The sequence below is a fragment of the Neodiprion lecontei genome, chromosome 5 (assembly GCF_021901455.1).
Source record: "Neodiprion lecontei isolate iyNeoLeco1 chromosome 5, iyNeoLeco1.1, whole genome shotgun sequence".
NCBI lineage: Eukaryota > Metazoa > Arthropoda > Insecta > Hymenoptera > Diprionidae > Neodiprion > Neodiprion lecontei.
This window is the reverse complement of record NC_060264.1, coordinates 5,409,647-5,424,024: the sequence shown is the minus strand read 5'-3', so window position 1 is coordinate 5,424,024 and position 14,378 is coordinate 5,409,647. Positions and strand designations below refer to the sequence as shown.

The following is a 14,378-nucleotide window of genomic DNA, read 5'->3' as shown; positions in this document are numbered from 1 at the left end:
TGAAGATTCTCAACGGCTTATTATAATCGGTAGGGTGTTTACGACATTTCGCTTGTCGTGAAATATATTTTTGACGATCCGTTAAAGACGCTTATTCACGTCCCATGAAATCCTACTTGATTCGGTAGCTTTTTTATACACTGAGAAAAATTTCATTTGTTACAGTAACTAGAAGAATTCAGTAAAACAGGTATCGTTAAAAAATCTGTTCGAATATCGTTGGAACCACGAAAAACGAGGTACGCGAAACCATTTTGCGCTATCGTCGATCCTTTTTTGGTAATTGCAACGGAAAATCAGTGTATGAGCTTTACTCTACTTTTTTAGTTAAACAAGGCTTTAACGTCAATTTATCGTTGCACAAGCATTAAATTTTCGCAACAGTTGCAAGAAAATCTAGGAACAGTGATCGTAATGAGAAAGAATAGTAACGGATATCAGACTTTCCGGTAACAGCTAGAAAACTAATTTTCAGTTTCTACCTTGAACTATATTTTTCGGTTGTGGTAAAAAATGAAAATTGTTAAGGACTGAGCGATAACGGGAAGTAAAAATTTCTCTCAGTGTAACGTATTCGAATCCTACTACAAGTCGGTGTCGGATATACTTTCTCGATTCGATAACAAGGTGCGTTTTAATTTCACGGGAGAGTTGATCCCGAGAGTTAGTCCTCGTTCGTGGCTACGAATTCTTCGGGGATTCTTCAGCAAAGATTACGGCAACGTAATGAAACACTGATCGCATGCCAAAGACACAGAGGTTCCTTTGGGTGAGTGAATTTATTTTCGGCACAAGCCTCGGTAGCGCAGTAGGCAGCGCGTAAGTCTTAAGGTCGTGAGTTCGATCCTCACCCGGGGCATAATTTTGCATCTCGTGAGACTCGCAGGCTCATATTTTCAAGGTCCAGACGGGAGAATATGGAAATTGGCAAGAATATGCGGATCCGCCACGACGAAACGAAAGCGAAGAATTCGGTTCAGGAGTACGGTTTACAAAATTATATAACAAAGTTCGCTATCTCTGTAAATAAATCACTATCATTGCATCATTTCTTACTAAGATTAGAACTGTTTTCTAAATCTTTGATGTGATAAAAATTCTCTGATGATAAAAAAGTCTGATTCAAATAGCACCTACAGCGAGTGGCTGCGACAATTTTAGTCTATCTAGTTCGATAGCGCAAGTCGTGCAATTTGTACATCGCAACACCTCGCGTTGAAAACTAATTGATAAACGATAATGTGGAGCTTCTACACGTGGACTTTGTTCTTATTTACGGGGCTGATAACCGCGGTCTTCTTCTACGTCAAAAGCCAGTTTTCATTCTGGTCAAGGCGAGGCGTTCACTGCCGGAAACCGCACTGGTTCTTCGGCAGTCTGGGAGACTTCCAAGCCGGTAAGTTGGCCCTTCCCGAGCTGCTTCTGGACTTGTACAAGGAGTCGAAGGGCCAGAGATTCGCCGGAATCTGGGAGTTCTATTCTCCCGAATTGGTCGTCCTGTCGCCTGACTTGATCCAGGACATACTGGTGAGGGATTTCGCGACATGGTCGAGTCGCGGCGTGACCGTGAACCTGGACGTCGACCCGTTGGCGGCGAACTTGGTCAACCTCGATGGAAAGAAGTGGAAGGTGGTTCGAAGCAAGCTGACGCCAACGTTCACCTCGGGAAAGCTCAAGCTGATGCAAAATCTGCTACTCGAGTGCAGCAGGGAGTTCATGGATCACTTGAACCGCGTCACAACGGCGGACCAGATGGTCGAGGTCAGAGAATTGAGCGCCAAGTACTCGACGGACGTTATAGGTTCCTGCATATTCGGAATACAGATGAACTCGCTGAGGGACGAGAACTCGATATTCCGCGAGATAGGGAAAAAGATATTCCCCTCGTCCCGAATCAAGACCATCTGCAAAACCGTGCAGCTCCACTTTCCCTGGCTCTTCAGGCTACTTAAACTTTCGACGAGGACCCGCGAAGTCACGGAGTTCTTCATATCCCTGACAAAGGCCAACTTCAAGTACCGTGAGGAGAAAAACGAACGGCGAAACGATTTCATGGACCTTCTGAGGGACCTCAAAAACACCGAGGAACCGATCGACGAAGACGATATCGGTGAGTCGGAATCAAAGAGCGAGACGTCTTAACTTCTGGCTGCACTTCGTTATCCGTACTTTCAGAGTTCAACGACGAGCTTCTCGCAGCTCAGGCCTTCATCTTCTTCGGTGCCGGCTTCGAGACCAGTTCTTCGACTCTAAGTTTTTGTCTTCACGAATTGGCCGCGAATAAAAATCTCCAGGATCGTCTGCGCGACGAGGTGCGACGTACCAAGGCGAAAATGGACGGAGATATCACCTGGGATGGATTGAGGGACATGAAGTATCTGGACATGGTATTTCAGGGTACGAGCGAAGCCCCAATTTTCGTACTCTGCGGTATTCGCGGCTTAACTTGACCCCCTTTTCTGCGGTCTTAGAGACCCTGAGGAAGTATCCACCGCTTCCGATCCTCGTCAGGACCTCCGTTAAACCCTACCGCATACCCGACACCGACGTCGTACTGCCCGAGGGAACGGGATGCGTCGTGCCCATCTATGCTCTCCATCACGACCCAGAGTACTATCCCGATCCGCAGAAATTCGACCCTGAAAGATTCGCCGAAAAGCGGAAGAGCCAGCGATCGCCTTTCACCTATTTGCCCTTTGGAGGGGGGCCCAGAATATGCATTGGTAATCATTGCTTCAATTCATTTAACATTTTCAATCTCATTGTCAATTTAATTGACAGGCAAACTAGCAATAAAAGTTATCGATAAGGTGATTACTTCTTGTCAGGTCTTCGGTTCGCCGAGCAGCAGGTGAAGCTGTCAATTTTTCAACTGATAGATAATTTCGAGATTTCTTTGTGCGAGAAATCAAAACATCCGTTACAACTTAATCATAAGGCTGGATTTCTTCAGCCTATCGGCGGCATTTGGCTTCGCCTGTCCCGCAGTATCGTTTCTAATTCGAATGTCAGGTCTGACAAGTGAAAGTTGATCACGTCAAGTCTATTTTCGAAGGAATAATAAATTTCTGGTTAATAAATTTTACTTAGAATGTGATATTTTAATTTTTTTTCAATTTACTTTATTTTTTTACGATAAAGCGTACGGAAAATTTTTGATCTTACTCGCTTTTGCCATTTGTGATCGCTCCTTCATTTCTTTAATATCACGTTTTCCGAATTTTGCTACGAATAATTCAGCTCAATTTTTTTTTCGAATTACGGAAATTCCAATAACGTTCAGTCAAACCTGTGGACAATTTATTCAGAAGAATAAATCCCTGATATGGTGTGTCTCAGACCTCGAGAAAAAAATCAATAAATGATCGCGTGATACGAGTTATGAAGGTAGAACGTGTAACTGATAAAAAAATACATTGCATTGATAGGAATATAACCTTCGGTCAGAATGCAAATGTGTAAGAGGTAATGTACCGAAAATTTTAATCACACCTAATGAAACGAGTTGGAGAATCCGGACAAAGATGATACATTTTTACAAAAAAAAAAAAAATTCAACAAGAATCACCATTTACAAAGATAAACAAAATGATTTACAGTATTTTATATCTAGCTATCTATAATATGAACAGGGAATCTGAGAAGTCATTATAAAGATAATTCATGTCGGCACCATAAGTCATTTCTTTTTATCGTGAAATTCTCATTCGTATCACAATTCAAGGAGATAATATTTTACCGAGTCATGCACTTTGAGATATGGCGTCGGGGACACCAGACGGCGACAAGTAATAAACAACATCGGAAACCACATTGCATAGATGTATGTATTGACTCAATACGAAGATTAGGCGAAGAGTGCGGTTAGGTGGTGAGTTGCAGTTGTGCGTATCGTTCACAAGTGCTGCATATTCTCCCACACGTGCATGCTCCCCTCCGGAGTCTCTTGAGAGTAGTCGATGTTGCCCCGACAATAGTTCCAGTCATTTGTCAGTAAAGAACCAGCGGGCAGGGAGTTGGGACCGTCTAACGTATTGCTGCTCCGAAATGTGGGCTATCAGTGTAGTGAGTTTGTGGATGTTGTTGTTGGGCATACCTATCGCTCTGTACTTCTACCTAAGACGACAGTTCTCGTTCTGGTCCGATCGGAACGCACCGTACAAAGAGGCAGACTGGATCTTTGGCAATCTCGCAGAGTTCGTACGGGGTAAGCGATCCTTAGCCGAGGTCAGCCTGGACCTTTACAAGGAGTTCAAGGGCTCGAGATTCGTGGGAATATGGGAGTTCCATTCGCCGACTCTCTTCGTCATCGATCCGGAGCTGCTGCGTGACATTCTCGTCAAGGATTTTGCGAGCTGGTCAACTCGAGGAACGGCCGCGAACGTGGACGTCGATCCGCTGTCAGCGAACCTGATCCACCTAAACGGAGACACGTGGAAGTCGGTACGGGCGAAACTGACACCCACGTTCACATCGGGAAAACTCAAGCAGATGCATTACCTGCTGCTCGAATGCGGTAAGGACTTCGAAAAGTATCTCAACGCTGCTGCAACCGACGGAAAACCCCTCGAGGCCAGAGAGATGAGCGCCAAGTTCACCACGGACGTTATTGGATCGTGTGCCTTCGGGATTCAGATGAACTCTCTAAACGACGAGGATGCGGTATTTCGTCGGATGGGAAGAAAGATCTTTGAACCATCGACCAAGGGAAAAATAGTCAGGGCGCTGCAGCGCCATTTTCCCGGGTTGTTCAAGTTCCTTAATCTCTCGACACACGAGCAAGAGCTCACCGATTTTTTCCTCAAGATAACGAAGGAGAATCTCGAATACCGAGAGCGGAACAACTTGCAGAGGCACGATTTCATGGACCTTCTTAGGAAAATGAAGAATTCTGACGAACCATTGGGCAAGGATGATGTGGGTGAGTTCGGGTCAAGGCGGTCAAGTTCCGCGAGACTCTGACCGCTTTAACCTTCGGTTTCAGAGATAGATTACCGATTTCTGGCCGCTCAAGCCTTCGTCTTCTTCGCGGCCGGGTTTGAAACCAGTTCAACGGCCATCAGCTTCTGCCTCCACGAGCTGGCCGTGAATCAGGATATCCAGGATCGACTCCGGGACGAGATAAACGAAACGAAGGCTGCCAGTGACGGGGAAGTCACGTGGGACGGTTTGAACAGCATGAAGTACCTTGACATGGTTGTTGCAGGTGAGGATTGGCTACATCGTTTTCCAATACGGACGCGACGAGTGCGTCTCCTTGTCTCCTTCGTCGTGGAAAGAACCGAATCGAACGTGGATTCTTTTTTCAGAGACCCTGAGGAAATATCCTCCCATCCCTGTTACTTCGCGGTGTGCTGTAAAGCCCTACCGCATACCCGGAACGGACATAGAACTGCCCGAAAGAACGGGGTGCATTGCGCCCATCTATGCCCTCCACCACGATCCCGAGTATTATCCCGAACCCGATAAGTTCATCCCCGAGAGGTTCACCGATGAAGCCAAAAGCCAGAGGCCAGCTCTAGCCTACCTTCCGTTTGGAAGTGGACCCAGAGTTTGTATAGGTGACGAGTTTAGCTGATCCTGAAAGTCTGGACTTCCTGATGATGTTCATTTGGTTTTTGACTGTGTCAAAATTATAACAAGGAATATTTTGCACCTCGCCTACAGGCCTGCGGTTCGCCGAACAGCAAACGAAGCTGGGACTCGTCAAGCTGGTCGAGAACTTCAAGATTACACTGTGCGAAAAGTCCCAGAACCCACTGCAGCTTGATCCCAAGGCTAGGTTCCTGGTTGCGAAGGGCGGAATTTGGATTCGAATATCTAAAAACTCATAATATACATCGGATGTACAATGCAACGAGTTGGTTTTTTTTTCTGAAGTGAATTTAAAATTTATGACTTGATGGTAATTAATAATAAAGTCGATCTTATTTGTGTTTGTTCTTGTCGTTTGCAGATGCAATTACTACTTGGAATAGGTCGCGAAGTCGTTTTTACTACTGACGAAAAAACTGCAATCATTCATCTATCAATATTATCTCAGTGCAATTGACCACGAAGTTGTTGTTTTCATTCTGTCATCGGGAAAATTACTCCAGTCGTCTATACATGTTAACCAAAAATTAAAAAACAGTTACTGTATGCACTGACCATGTTATTCTTTTTCCCGTATGATACTCCGGCAATCTTGAACATTCTCTCCTAATTTCCAATAAGATTTTACGTGATAAACTGATGGCAAACAATTACAAGATGCGTAACAACCTACTTCCATGAATCTAGTCTATACAGATTTTGCACTTGAGATTTGTGTATGTGATTATGAGAGCTTTGGTGTTACTAAACAGAGGAAAATTAATATTTGTCGAAAAAGTATACAATTGCAGTGAGGAGAATGCTATTCCATAAATTAAGAAAATCTTTGACTTTTATCAGCTGAATAGTTAAAATCATAGATTTTCTCAAATTTTGAACTGCAATATGCAATTGAAGTTAATCGAAAGAATATATAGAAGTACTTGCTGAGGTTTTACATTTGCTGAATGATTAAAAACCACACATTTTTTAAATTTTGAAACAGCACTTTCCTGGCTACAAAATCAAACTGTTTCGACAAATAGTAATTTTTATATGTTGGATATAACTTAATTTACAATAATCACAGGCATCAATCCCAGGCACAAAATCGGTATAAACTTGTGCTGTAAAAACTAGAAAATCGTTCTTATTTTGCCCAAAACTACAAAAGCAAATATTGGCGGATGTGTAGATATTTTTTCATTGTTTTGATTCATGAAAAAAAATAACATCAATTCACCCCAAGCAGAACAAACAAAAATTTGTTTCGCGACCAGTGTAATCAGATCTCGTCGAATATTCCTTCGTTAAATGACAACATCGAAACGATTATTAGAAATTTCTTCATCTCTAAATTGACCAACAATAAGTCTCTGAATTTCTGAATATTTCTATCTTCGTCCAATTAATGAGATAAACTATATGTTCACATAAATACAGAGATAACTGAATCTCCGTCGAGCATATAAACTCATCAAAAGTTCTGCGTGTGCATCGAATCACTAGAGCTTTGTTTACTCTTCTAGAAAAAATTTAATGCGATTGAAAATCCAACTGCCCGAGGATTACGGAATAATTTGCGAATTAAACCGGCTGACAAGCACAGATGGAAAATCATCGTAGGTACGTGGAACGCTTCGCTTCCACATTTTTTCTAGCACCTTCGCTGATTGAGGGGCGTTTATAAATCTAGAGCGGCTCACTCCCCTCGGTTTATGCTGCATTGATTTGTACGTATTTAATATCACCGGAGCTTATTGTCATCCAGAGTATTGTCGTCATTGTGATTTAACACCGTCACTCACATCCCCGTTTCCACATCTACCCGGAGGCAGGGTGTAGAAAAATAAAATTGATGTCTGCGTACGGAGGGTCGAACCCTTCGAGGTTGATGCTTGGCAGCGATGGACGCCCATTATTCTCCTCCGGTGTGTATGAAAGAAAAGCGGTATAGAGAGGAGAAAAAAAAACGACAGCAAGTAAGAGGGTTCGTGATAAAACTCCTGGTTGCATCGAAACCTTTACCGGTTACCAGGAGTCACTCGTGCAGTCACCCTCGGTCATTTGAAAAAACCGGAAATAGAAGAAACCGGAATTAACCCGAGGGAGTCTCCACCCCGACCGACATATGGCCAAACAATCGGGCTCAGCGCCATGCGTCGACGTATTATGCGCGGAATTAAACCCTGTGATCTCAAACGCGAGCCTTTGGGCTGTGCATGAATTAACGAAGTTTTATTCCAGCGTGGACATTTTCTACTTTAGATGGATCAAGTCCCGCTGAAAAGGTGACATTCTGCACTGTTTGAAATTTTAACTAAATATAATGTCCCAGCAGGTCCAGTTTATATTTGTTTTATTTGTGACACTAATTATTGTAATTTTAACATTCAAATTGTACTTTTTACTCTTTTTCACTCAGTATTACATTACAAAATGGTTAAATCAATCCAAAAATCAATATGTCATATTTATAGATTGCTTCAAAGATGCGCACAAACTGGAACGTTACGTGGGTATGTTTGGAAGATATCTCCCAGCCTACCGCAACTTAAAGCGAATGAAAATCGATGGAGTTACGTGGTACATTTTGCTCTTGATTAATAGGCAAGGCCGTTAGTTTATGGAACCACACTGACTCTTGGGAAACATCGAGGATTTGATGAAAGACAAGATATCATTTTTAACCTGTACCATCACCATCGAAAGTTGATCCACTGTCAGCAAGTATGGTAAATTTCAACGGCAAGTAATAGAAGTCGATGGAAGCAAATCTGACGCAAATGTACCGTCCAACTTTTCTGACGATGTTGTAAAAACTTCGATCCCATGAGAATGTTCTTCCCCCAATTAAATGTGGAAGCAAGCAATTACGCTTCATGTTTTTGCAGGTTCAAGTTTTTCCAACCTGTGAACTTTGCGAGAGGTCGCAGGATCCTTGGTAGCTTGTCCTCAAGAAATCAAAATCTAGTACTGGTCACAATATCTTCCCGTGCTGGAGTACCGATTCCAGCGATTAGTAAGTGGCGCACTTGAGGTTGTAAATATTGTCGAATGAAATGGAAATGAACACCGTTTGTGTCATTCTATTTTACAATCGTGCCATTCCCACATTACATCGTTACGTTAATAGTGATCATTTTTATGTACCCACTTAACATCTTCTATCTTGAGCAATTACCTATAGATTCACGTTCCACTTGACCGATGAATAATACATCACCCATTCAGTTCCAAACCGAAGTGTAGAATACCCTGCAATTAGTGTTGCCTTCACTTCTCCTCTTTGTTTCTCTCATACTGTTATAAGGTTTAATTACACGTGTCGCATTAGTCGAAAGAACCTGATCAGAAACATACTTGCGGCTTCAGTATGCCTAAAGCTTTATATAAAATTGTCACCTTGCCATTTTCAATGGTCGCCCGAGGCTCCAATTGGCCCTAATTGGTTATAATTGGTTCGCTCGTTGACCTTGGAATTACAAGAGTGACGGCGCAAGTGATTCGATTTGTGAAAGGCTCGATTTGACTTCGATTCATTACAGAATTTGTGTCGTTCTGAAGTTGAAGGAAAGCCTCCAAAGTGGTTTATCACCAGTGATTTAGTTTAAGGCATTTTTGTGGCTGTAAATACGTGGTTTTTGACTGGGCGTTATCTATGGATAGCGTCGCTCGATGCTTTAACATTTGGTTACTGCTATATCCGTAATCAGTTTTTGTTCTGTGCCAAGAGGCATCCTTTCTACAGGGAATCGCAGTGGCTACTTGGAAGCTTTGGAGATTTCGTTAAGGCTAAGGTTGCCCTGGACATCTACAACTAGTTCAAAAAGACGAGATTTGGTAAACTGTTAAACTTGCCGTATCTGTTCGTTACGGACCCGAAGCTGATCCACGATATCATGGCGAAGGAATTTGAAATGTGGTCAAGCCGCGGTTTGTTGTCAACTTGAAAGTTGACCCGCTTTCTGGGCACCTGTTTAACCCAGACGGTACAAAAATCCTCCCCAGTTTGAACCGGAATTTACATTTCTTTTTCCTGAGGATGTTTTCTGGCTCTCGGTCAGTAAAAGTCCTTCCAATACTAGGCGTATTAAATTACATTCCATAAAAAAATCTAGCTGAGACTGCTACACGGTGTTTAATTACCATTATCCCTTACCAAAAAATGTGATTCGTTGCACTATTCTTTTTGGGCACTGATATTTCTTCCACCTTATGTTTTTCTGATTATAAGATGCTGCTGACGGTGGTGGTCCACAGTTAGAAAAACTCAACTTACATTTTTTAAACGTTTCGAGTTATGCTTTACACATTCCAATTATCCTGAAAGTACGCGATTGTAGAGGTACATAAATTTTCGCGTCTACCTGGCACTCGCAAGAATTTAGACAATGGTTCATATTTTCTCTTCCATTGACGTACGGATAACGCAAACATTATTTTCAAAAGGGGAAACACACATCAAATACAACATATTACTTGGATAACGATAGCAGTAATTATCATTTTCGTAAAGTAGATTATTTCAATAATTATAGGTTATACGTCGGAGAAAAAAATACATCAAACATTCGTGTTATCTTAATAACGATACTAAAGTTATCACGTGCCTACAGTTCGTGCATAATTCGTAACGTTACATATTTTACGTTCAATAAAACCTTCTATGGTCAGGTGACAAGTTTCCGAATGAAACAATTTTATTCAATTGCGTATGAGCCGACGGCTTTCATCGATTTCTTCACCACACGTACGGGATTTGGAGGGCTTACCGATTATTCCAAACTTGTTAGTCATGTACTGTTTAGAAAAATCGGAACGCTTCTGCGTACCGCGGAAGCGTTCCGATTTTTCCTCTAATTGTAGGAACCCCCGTTGTGGTTCTCAGCATCCGTTTAAATTCTGTTCCGCTCTCGCTTGCGGTTTTCGACTATATGTATATTAAGCAAATCGATGCGGGATTATTTGATCAAGTGCCTACATAGCAAGGGTAATTTATACGATTCTGGTCAATCGCTGAACAGCAGTACGATGATAAAAGTGTATTCAATAAATTTTATGAAGAATATTTTGATAACTTCCAGTATAATTCGATTGTGCCGTCCGCAGATGCGAAAAAAATTAATAAATAAAACGGATACAAGTGAAAATTTAGCATCAATCAAGTATGAAATCGGTAGTTTTCTCGATCAGAATTTGTGCGATCGTTACACTTTTACCGCGTGATGTTATTTCGTTTCCATTCTTATCGCATATAGTTACATTCACTCAAGTTACAGGAGTTTATTTCTTTCGGTGATAACGTCAAATTGCGCATATTTATATAAGTACAACGATATACTGACTCTCACGATGAAACTGCAGAGAAAATATTAAGACGTTCCAGATCTGTACATGTGGAGTCCACTCTTGAAAAAGTATGAATTCAATATGCGTTGTAGAAAAACAAAGTGAGATAACCGCGTGGCTATCAAAGATCACGTGACCGATAATACTAATCGCAACTCTTCTCGAGCTTTGATATATTGCCATACTCTTCTCAATGGGAAAACAGTTTGATTTCGGTCCGCACGGTGAACGCTAGCATTAGTATCTCCAGACTTCATCCAAAGAGCAGCAACCAATTAAGTTGAAGAACCGAATTTATCACCGTCAAACAATGTTCACCCAAATTGTAGTTAACACGTGCTTGGTATTGGTGGGTGTGCTGACTGTCTTATACTTGTATATTCGTCGCCAATTTACTTACTGGGAGCGACTAGGCGTGCCGTACGTGAAGCCGGATTCGTTTCTGGGAAACTTTGGGGATTCCTTTACGAAGAAGAGACCCATGTCTGAAATGCTGATAGAGGTATACGATAAATCCAGTGGAAAAGGGTTTACCGGTGTGTGGAACTTTTTCTCGCCAGCACTGTTTCTCGCCAATCCTGAGGTGCTGTGCGATATAATGATAAAGAATTTCGACGCGTGGACCGACCGTGGAGTACCTAAGAATCCGGAGTCCGATCCGCTTTCGCAGCACGTGGCCGCCCTGGATGGAAAGATGTGGAAGGACGTGAGAACGAAACTGACGCCAACGTTCACATCCGCGAAACTCAAGCACATGCATCACCTGCTCTTGGAGTGCGGGAAAGACTTGGAGAAATATCTGGAGTCTTTGGTTTCAAAAAATGAGGCGATCGAGGCCAGGGAAGTCAGCGCCAAATTCGCCACGGACGTAATCGGCTCCTGTGCCTTTGGGATTCAGATGAATTCACTTAGTGACGAAGATGCCGCCTTTCGTAACATGGGGAAAAAAATGCTCGATGTAACAATGGGACAGCGATTCGCCATTGTTGTGGTTCTGTGTTCTCCGTGGTTGTTCAAGAAACTGAAGCTATCTCTGACACGGCCAGACGTCGAAGAGTTCTTCCTAAGATACACCAGGGAGACCTTCGAGTATCGGGAAAAGAACAACGTGCAGAAGCACGACTTCATAGATCTTTTGAGGAATCTCAAAAACGTGGATCAGTCACTCGGCGAGGGTGAAACAGGTACGTTAAGCTTATTTTTGCGACACACCAATGCTGATGAATCTCAATGACGTCGTGTTATCCTTGACAATTGTTTTCAGTATTCGACGATAAACTCCTGACTGCCCAAGCGTTTGTTTTCTTTGGGGCCGGTTTCGAGACGAGCTCTACAACGATTGGGTACGCCCTTCACGAGCTGGCTGTTAACCAGGATATGCAAGACCGTCTGCGAAAGGAATTGCATGAAATGAAAGCCGCTAACAAGGGTGAAATCACCTGGGATGGTTTGCAGGGTATGAAGTACTTGGACATGATATTCCAAGGTATGTATAATTTCATTCTAAATAGGGTGACTACACCAGTAAACGATTACCCACCAATAATTGAACGTACCAAAGAATACATAGTAATGTTATCATGATTGTCCAATCATTGGTCTATCCACCCTATTCGCTTTGCAATTGTACACCGTGTGACATATCTGAGAGACTATCGAGCCACAGTGATGTCTGGAATGATAATTTCATCACTTTCCTTTCTTGCAGAAACTCTGAGAAAATATCCAGTAGTTCCGCAAGTCAGCCGAGTCTCGGTAAAGCCTTACCAACTTCCTGGTACGAATGTGGTACTACCGTCAGGATCAAGATGCATTATTCCCATCTACGCCTTCCACCACGATCCGCAATTCTTTCCGAATCCGGAAATATTCGATCCAAAGAGGTTCACTGACGAGGCAAAGGCTCATCGACGCCCTCTTACTTTTATACCCTTCGGTGGTGGGCCCAGGAATTGTATAGGTAATAAAACTTCACCGTCATTAAATACAAGGAGAAATACCTGGAAATGAAGAACGTTGTTCTTCGAGTTGAACCGATTGATTAACACAATTTTTCGTAGCTTCTCGGTTCGCGGAGCAACAGACGAAAATTGGTATCGTCAGTGCGATCGACAAGTTTAAGCTTTCACTATGCGAGAAGTCACAAAATCCAATTCAATATAAAAAAGGTGAACTTTTTCTTCACTCGGATATTGGAGTTTGGATTAAAGTGTCTCGCATTGGTGCCGATAACAAATGATGAGACTGCTCTTTGTTGGCTGAATGAAACCGATCGAGAATTCACAGCCAATACACTACGGGAAGTGCAAATTTTTGCACAATTTTTGACATCACACACAAACTAATGCTACGAAGTGTTTTGACACAAATCTGACTAAAAAATAACCTCCCGATTCTTTCTCGACATAGATTTTTCAATTTCTGCCGTGTATACGCAGATGCATTTATAACCAATAATCGAATAATCCTTCAGAATATCAAACACTCTAGCTTGTATGGACGAGAATGAAATAATTCAAAACCTTGTTTCGGGTTTCAGTCGAATCGCTTGTCACCTCTATAGCAATAAGCAAAAGTATCATGACTTTTTCGCAAGCAAAATTTGACAAAGCGTATATAACGCAATCAGCTTTTTCTACACATAACGCTCATCTGGAAACACATCGCATTAATTATGTTTACGAATACCAACGTCGAGCTGGCCTAGAGCTGGTGACTAATTTAGCGTAGTAAATTGCTTAAGCAGATGTCAACGAATTCCGAAAATAACACAAGAACTCGAGGGAAGAAACATGAAAAGCATCAGTCTCGGTGAACAGAGAGCTTTAAATGACACTGGAGTCGGTTTTCATTCCACCTTGCGCAACTTCAGACTCGTAAATGATGTTTTTCAACGGATAGAGGGAAGATTGGTGTCGCAGTGTGAAATGAACTTTGCAACGCCAAGGGTATATTGTCGGTGAAAATTGACAGGGACTAGCCAAGAGACTTAGAGAATGGTGTCATATGCTCCGACCTCTGGACGTCGGATATGAATCTGACGCAAGCGTTGAGCGCAAGGAGAAGCTCAGTTTTAGGATCGGGGATAAATAACGGAAGAGTAACAAGAAGCTCAACATTCTAGCTAGAACCAGTCTAAAACAGAGTTAATTGCTATGTGGCGAATCCAACAATTATTAATTTTGTACAGAGAGTGGATGATTAATAATTGTGCTGAAGAAAAAAAATGATTTTAAACAGGAATATTGTTTTATTAGCGATGCAAGTATTCTAGTATTACATATGTGACCTATCAACCACGAATAAAACACATGTGTATCAACGGTAAAGTCGATTACGTAAAATGAATTTCTTTTTATTTGATGGAATAATGCGAAATACTATGCGTGTACAATTTTTTCAAATTTACAAATTTCTATGTTGTGTGAGAGCACCAGGAATAATTACGTCTA

The 14,378-nt window shown here is 42.1% G+C and overlaps 3 protein-coding genes and 1 long non-coding RNA gene across 6 annotated transcripts; 3 read left to right on the top strand and 1 right to left on the bottom strand.

Annotated features, from left to right (window-relative positions):
• Positions 1-570: 570 nt before the first annotated feature.
• Positions 571-3,085, top strand: LOC107217325 (probable cytochrome P450 6a13). The gene is made up of 4 exons (XM_015654822.2): positions 571-2,110; positions 2,176-2,397; positions 2,472-2,723; positions 2,829-3,085. Exons 1-4 carry the CDS (start codon positions 1,240-1,242, stop codon positions 3,023-3,025), a joined length of 1,542 nt encoding a protein of 513 aa, XP_015510308.2. The 5' UTR covers positions 571-1,239; the 3' UTR covers positions 3,026-3,085.
• Positions 3,086-3,729: 644 nt separating this feature from the next.
• LOC107217347 (probable cytochrome P450 6a13) lies at positions 3,730-6,145 on the top strand. 2 transcript variants are annotated; one of them, XM_015654848.2, is made up of 5 exons: positions 3,732-4,921; positions 4,985-5,206; positions 5,310-5,561; positions 5,668-5,860; positions 5,957-6,145. In XM_015654848.2, the coding sequence occupies exons 1-4, from the start codon at positions 4,048-4,050 to the stop codon at positions 5,832-5,834; spliced, it is 1,515 nt and encodes a 504-aa protein (XP_015510334.2). In that variant the 5' UTR covers positions 3,732-4,047; the 3' UTR covers positions 5,835-5,860; positions 5,957-6,145. The 2 variants fall into 2 exon arrangements, with proteins under 2 accessions (XP_046596129.1, XP_015510334.2); XM_046740173.1 differs by having other exon boundaries at positions 3,730-4,921; positions 5,668-6,145.
• Positions 6,146-8,490: 2,345 nt separating this feature from the next.
• Positions 8,491-10,013, bottom strand: LOC124294540. 2 transcript variants are annotated; one of them, XR_006904421.1, is made up of 2 exons: positions 9,737-10,013; positions 8,491-9,658 (listed from the first exon to the last, which is right to left on the bottom strand). It is a non-coding gene; the product is annotated as an uncharacterized LOC124294540 (long non-coding RNA). The 2 variants fall into 2 exon arrangements; XR_006904422.1 differs by having other exon boundaries at positions 8,491-9,649.
• A 528-nt stretch (positions 10,014-10,541) lies between these two features.
• Positions 10,542-14,169, top strand: LOC107217326 (probable cytochrome P450 6a13). Its single transcript, XM_046740172.1, has 4 exons — positions 10,542-12,110; positions 12,191-12,412; positions 12,635-12,886; positions 12,987-14,169. Exons 1-4 carry the CDS (start codon positions 11,237-11,239, stop codon positions 13,163-13,165), a joined length of 1,527 nt encoding a protein of 508 aa, XP_046596128.1. The 5' UTR covers positions 10,542-11,236; the 3' UTR covers positions 13,166-14,169.
• The last annotated feature ends 209 nt before the right edge of the window (positions 14,170-14,378 follow it).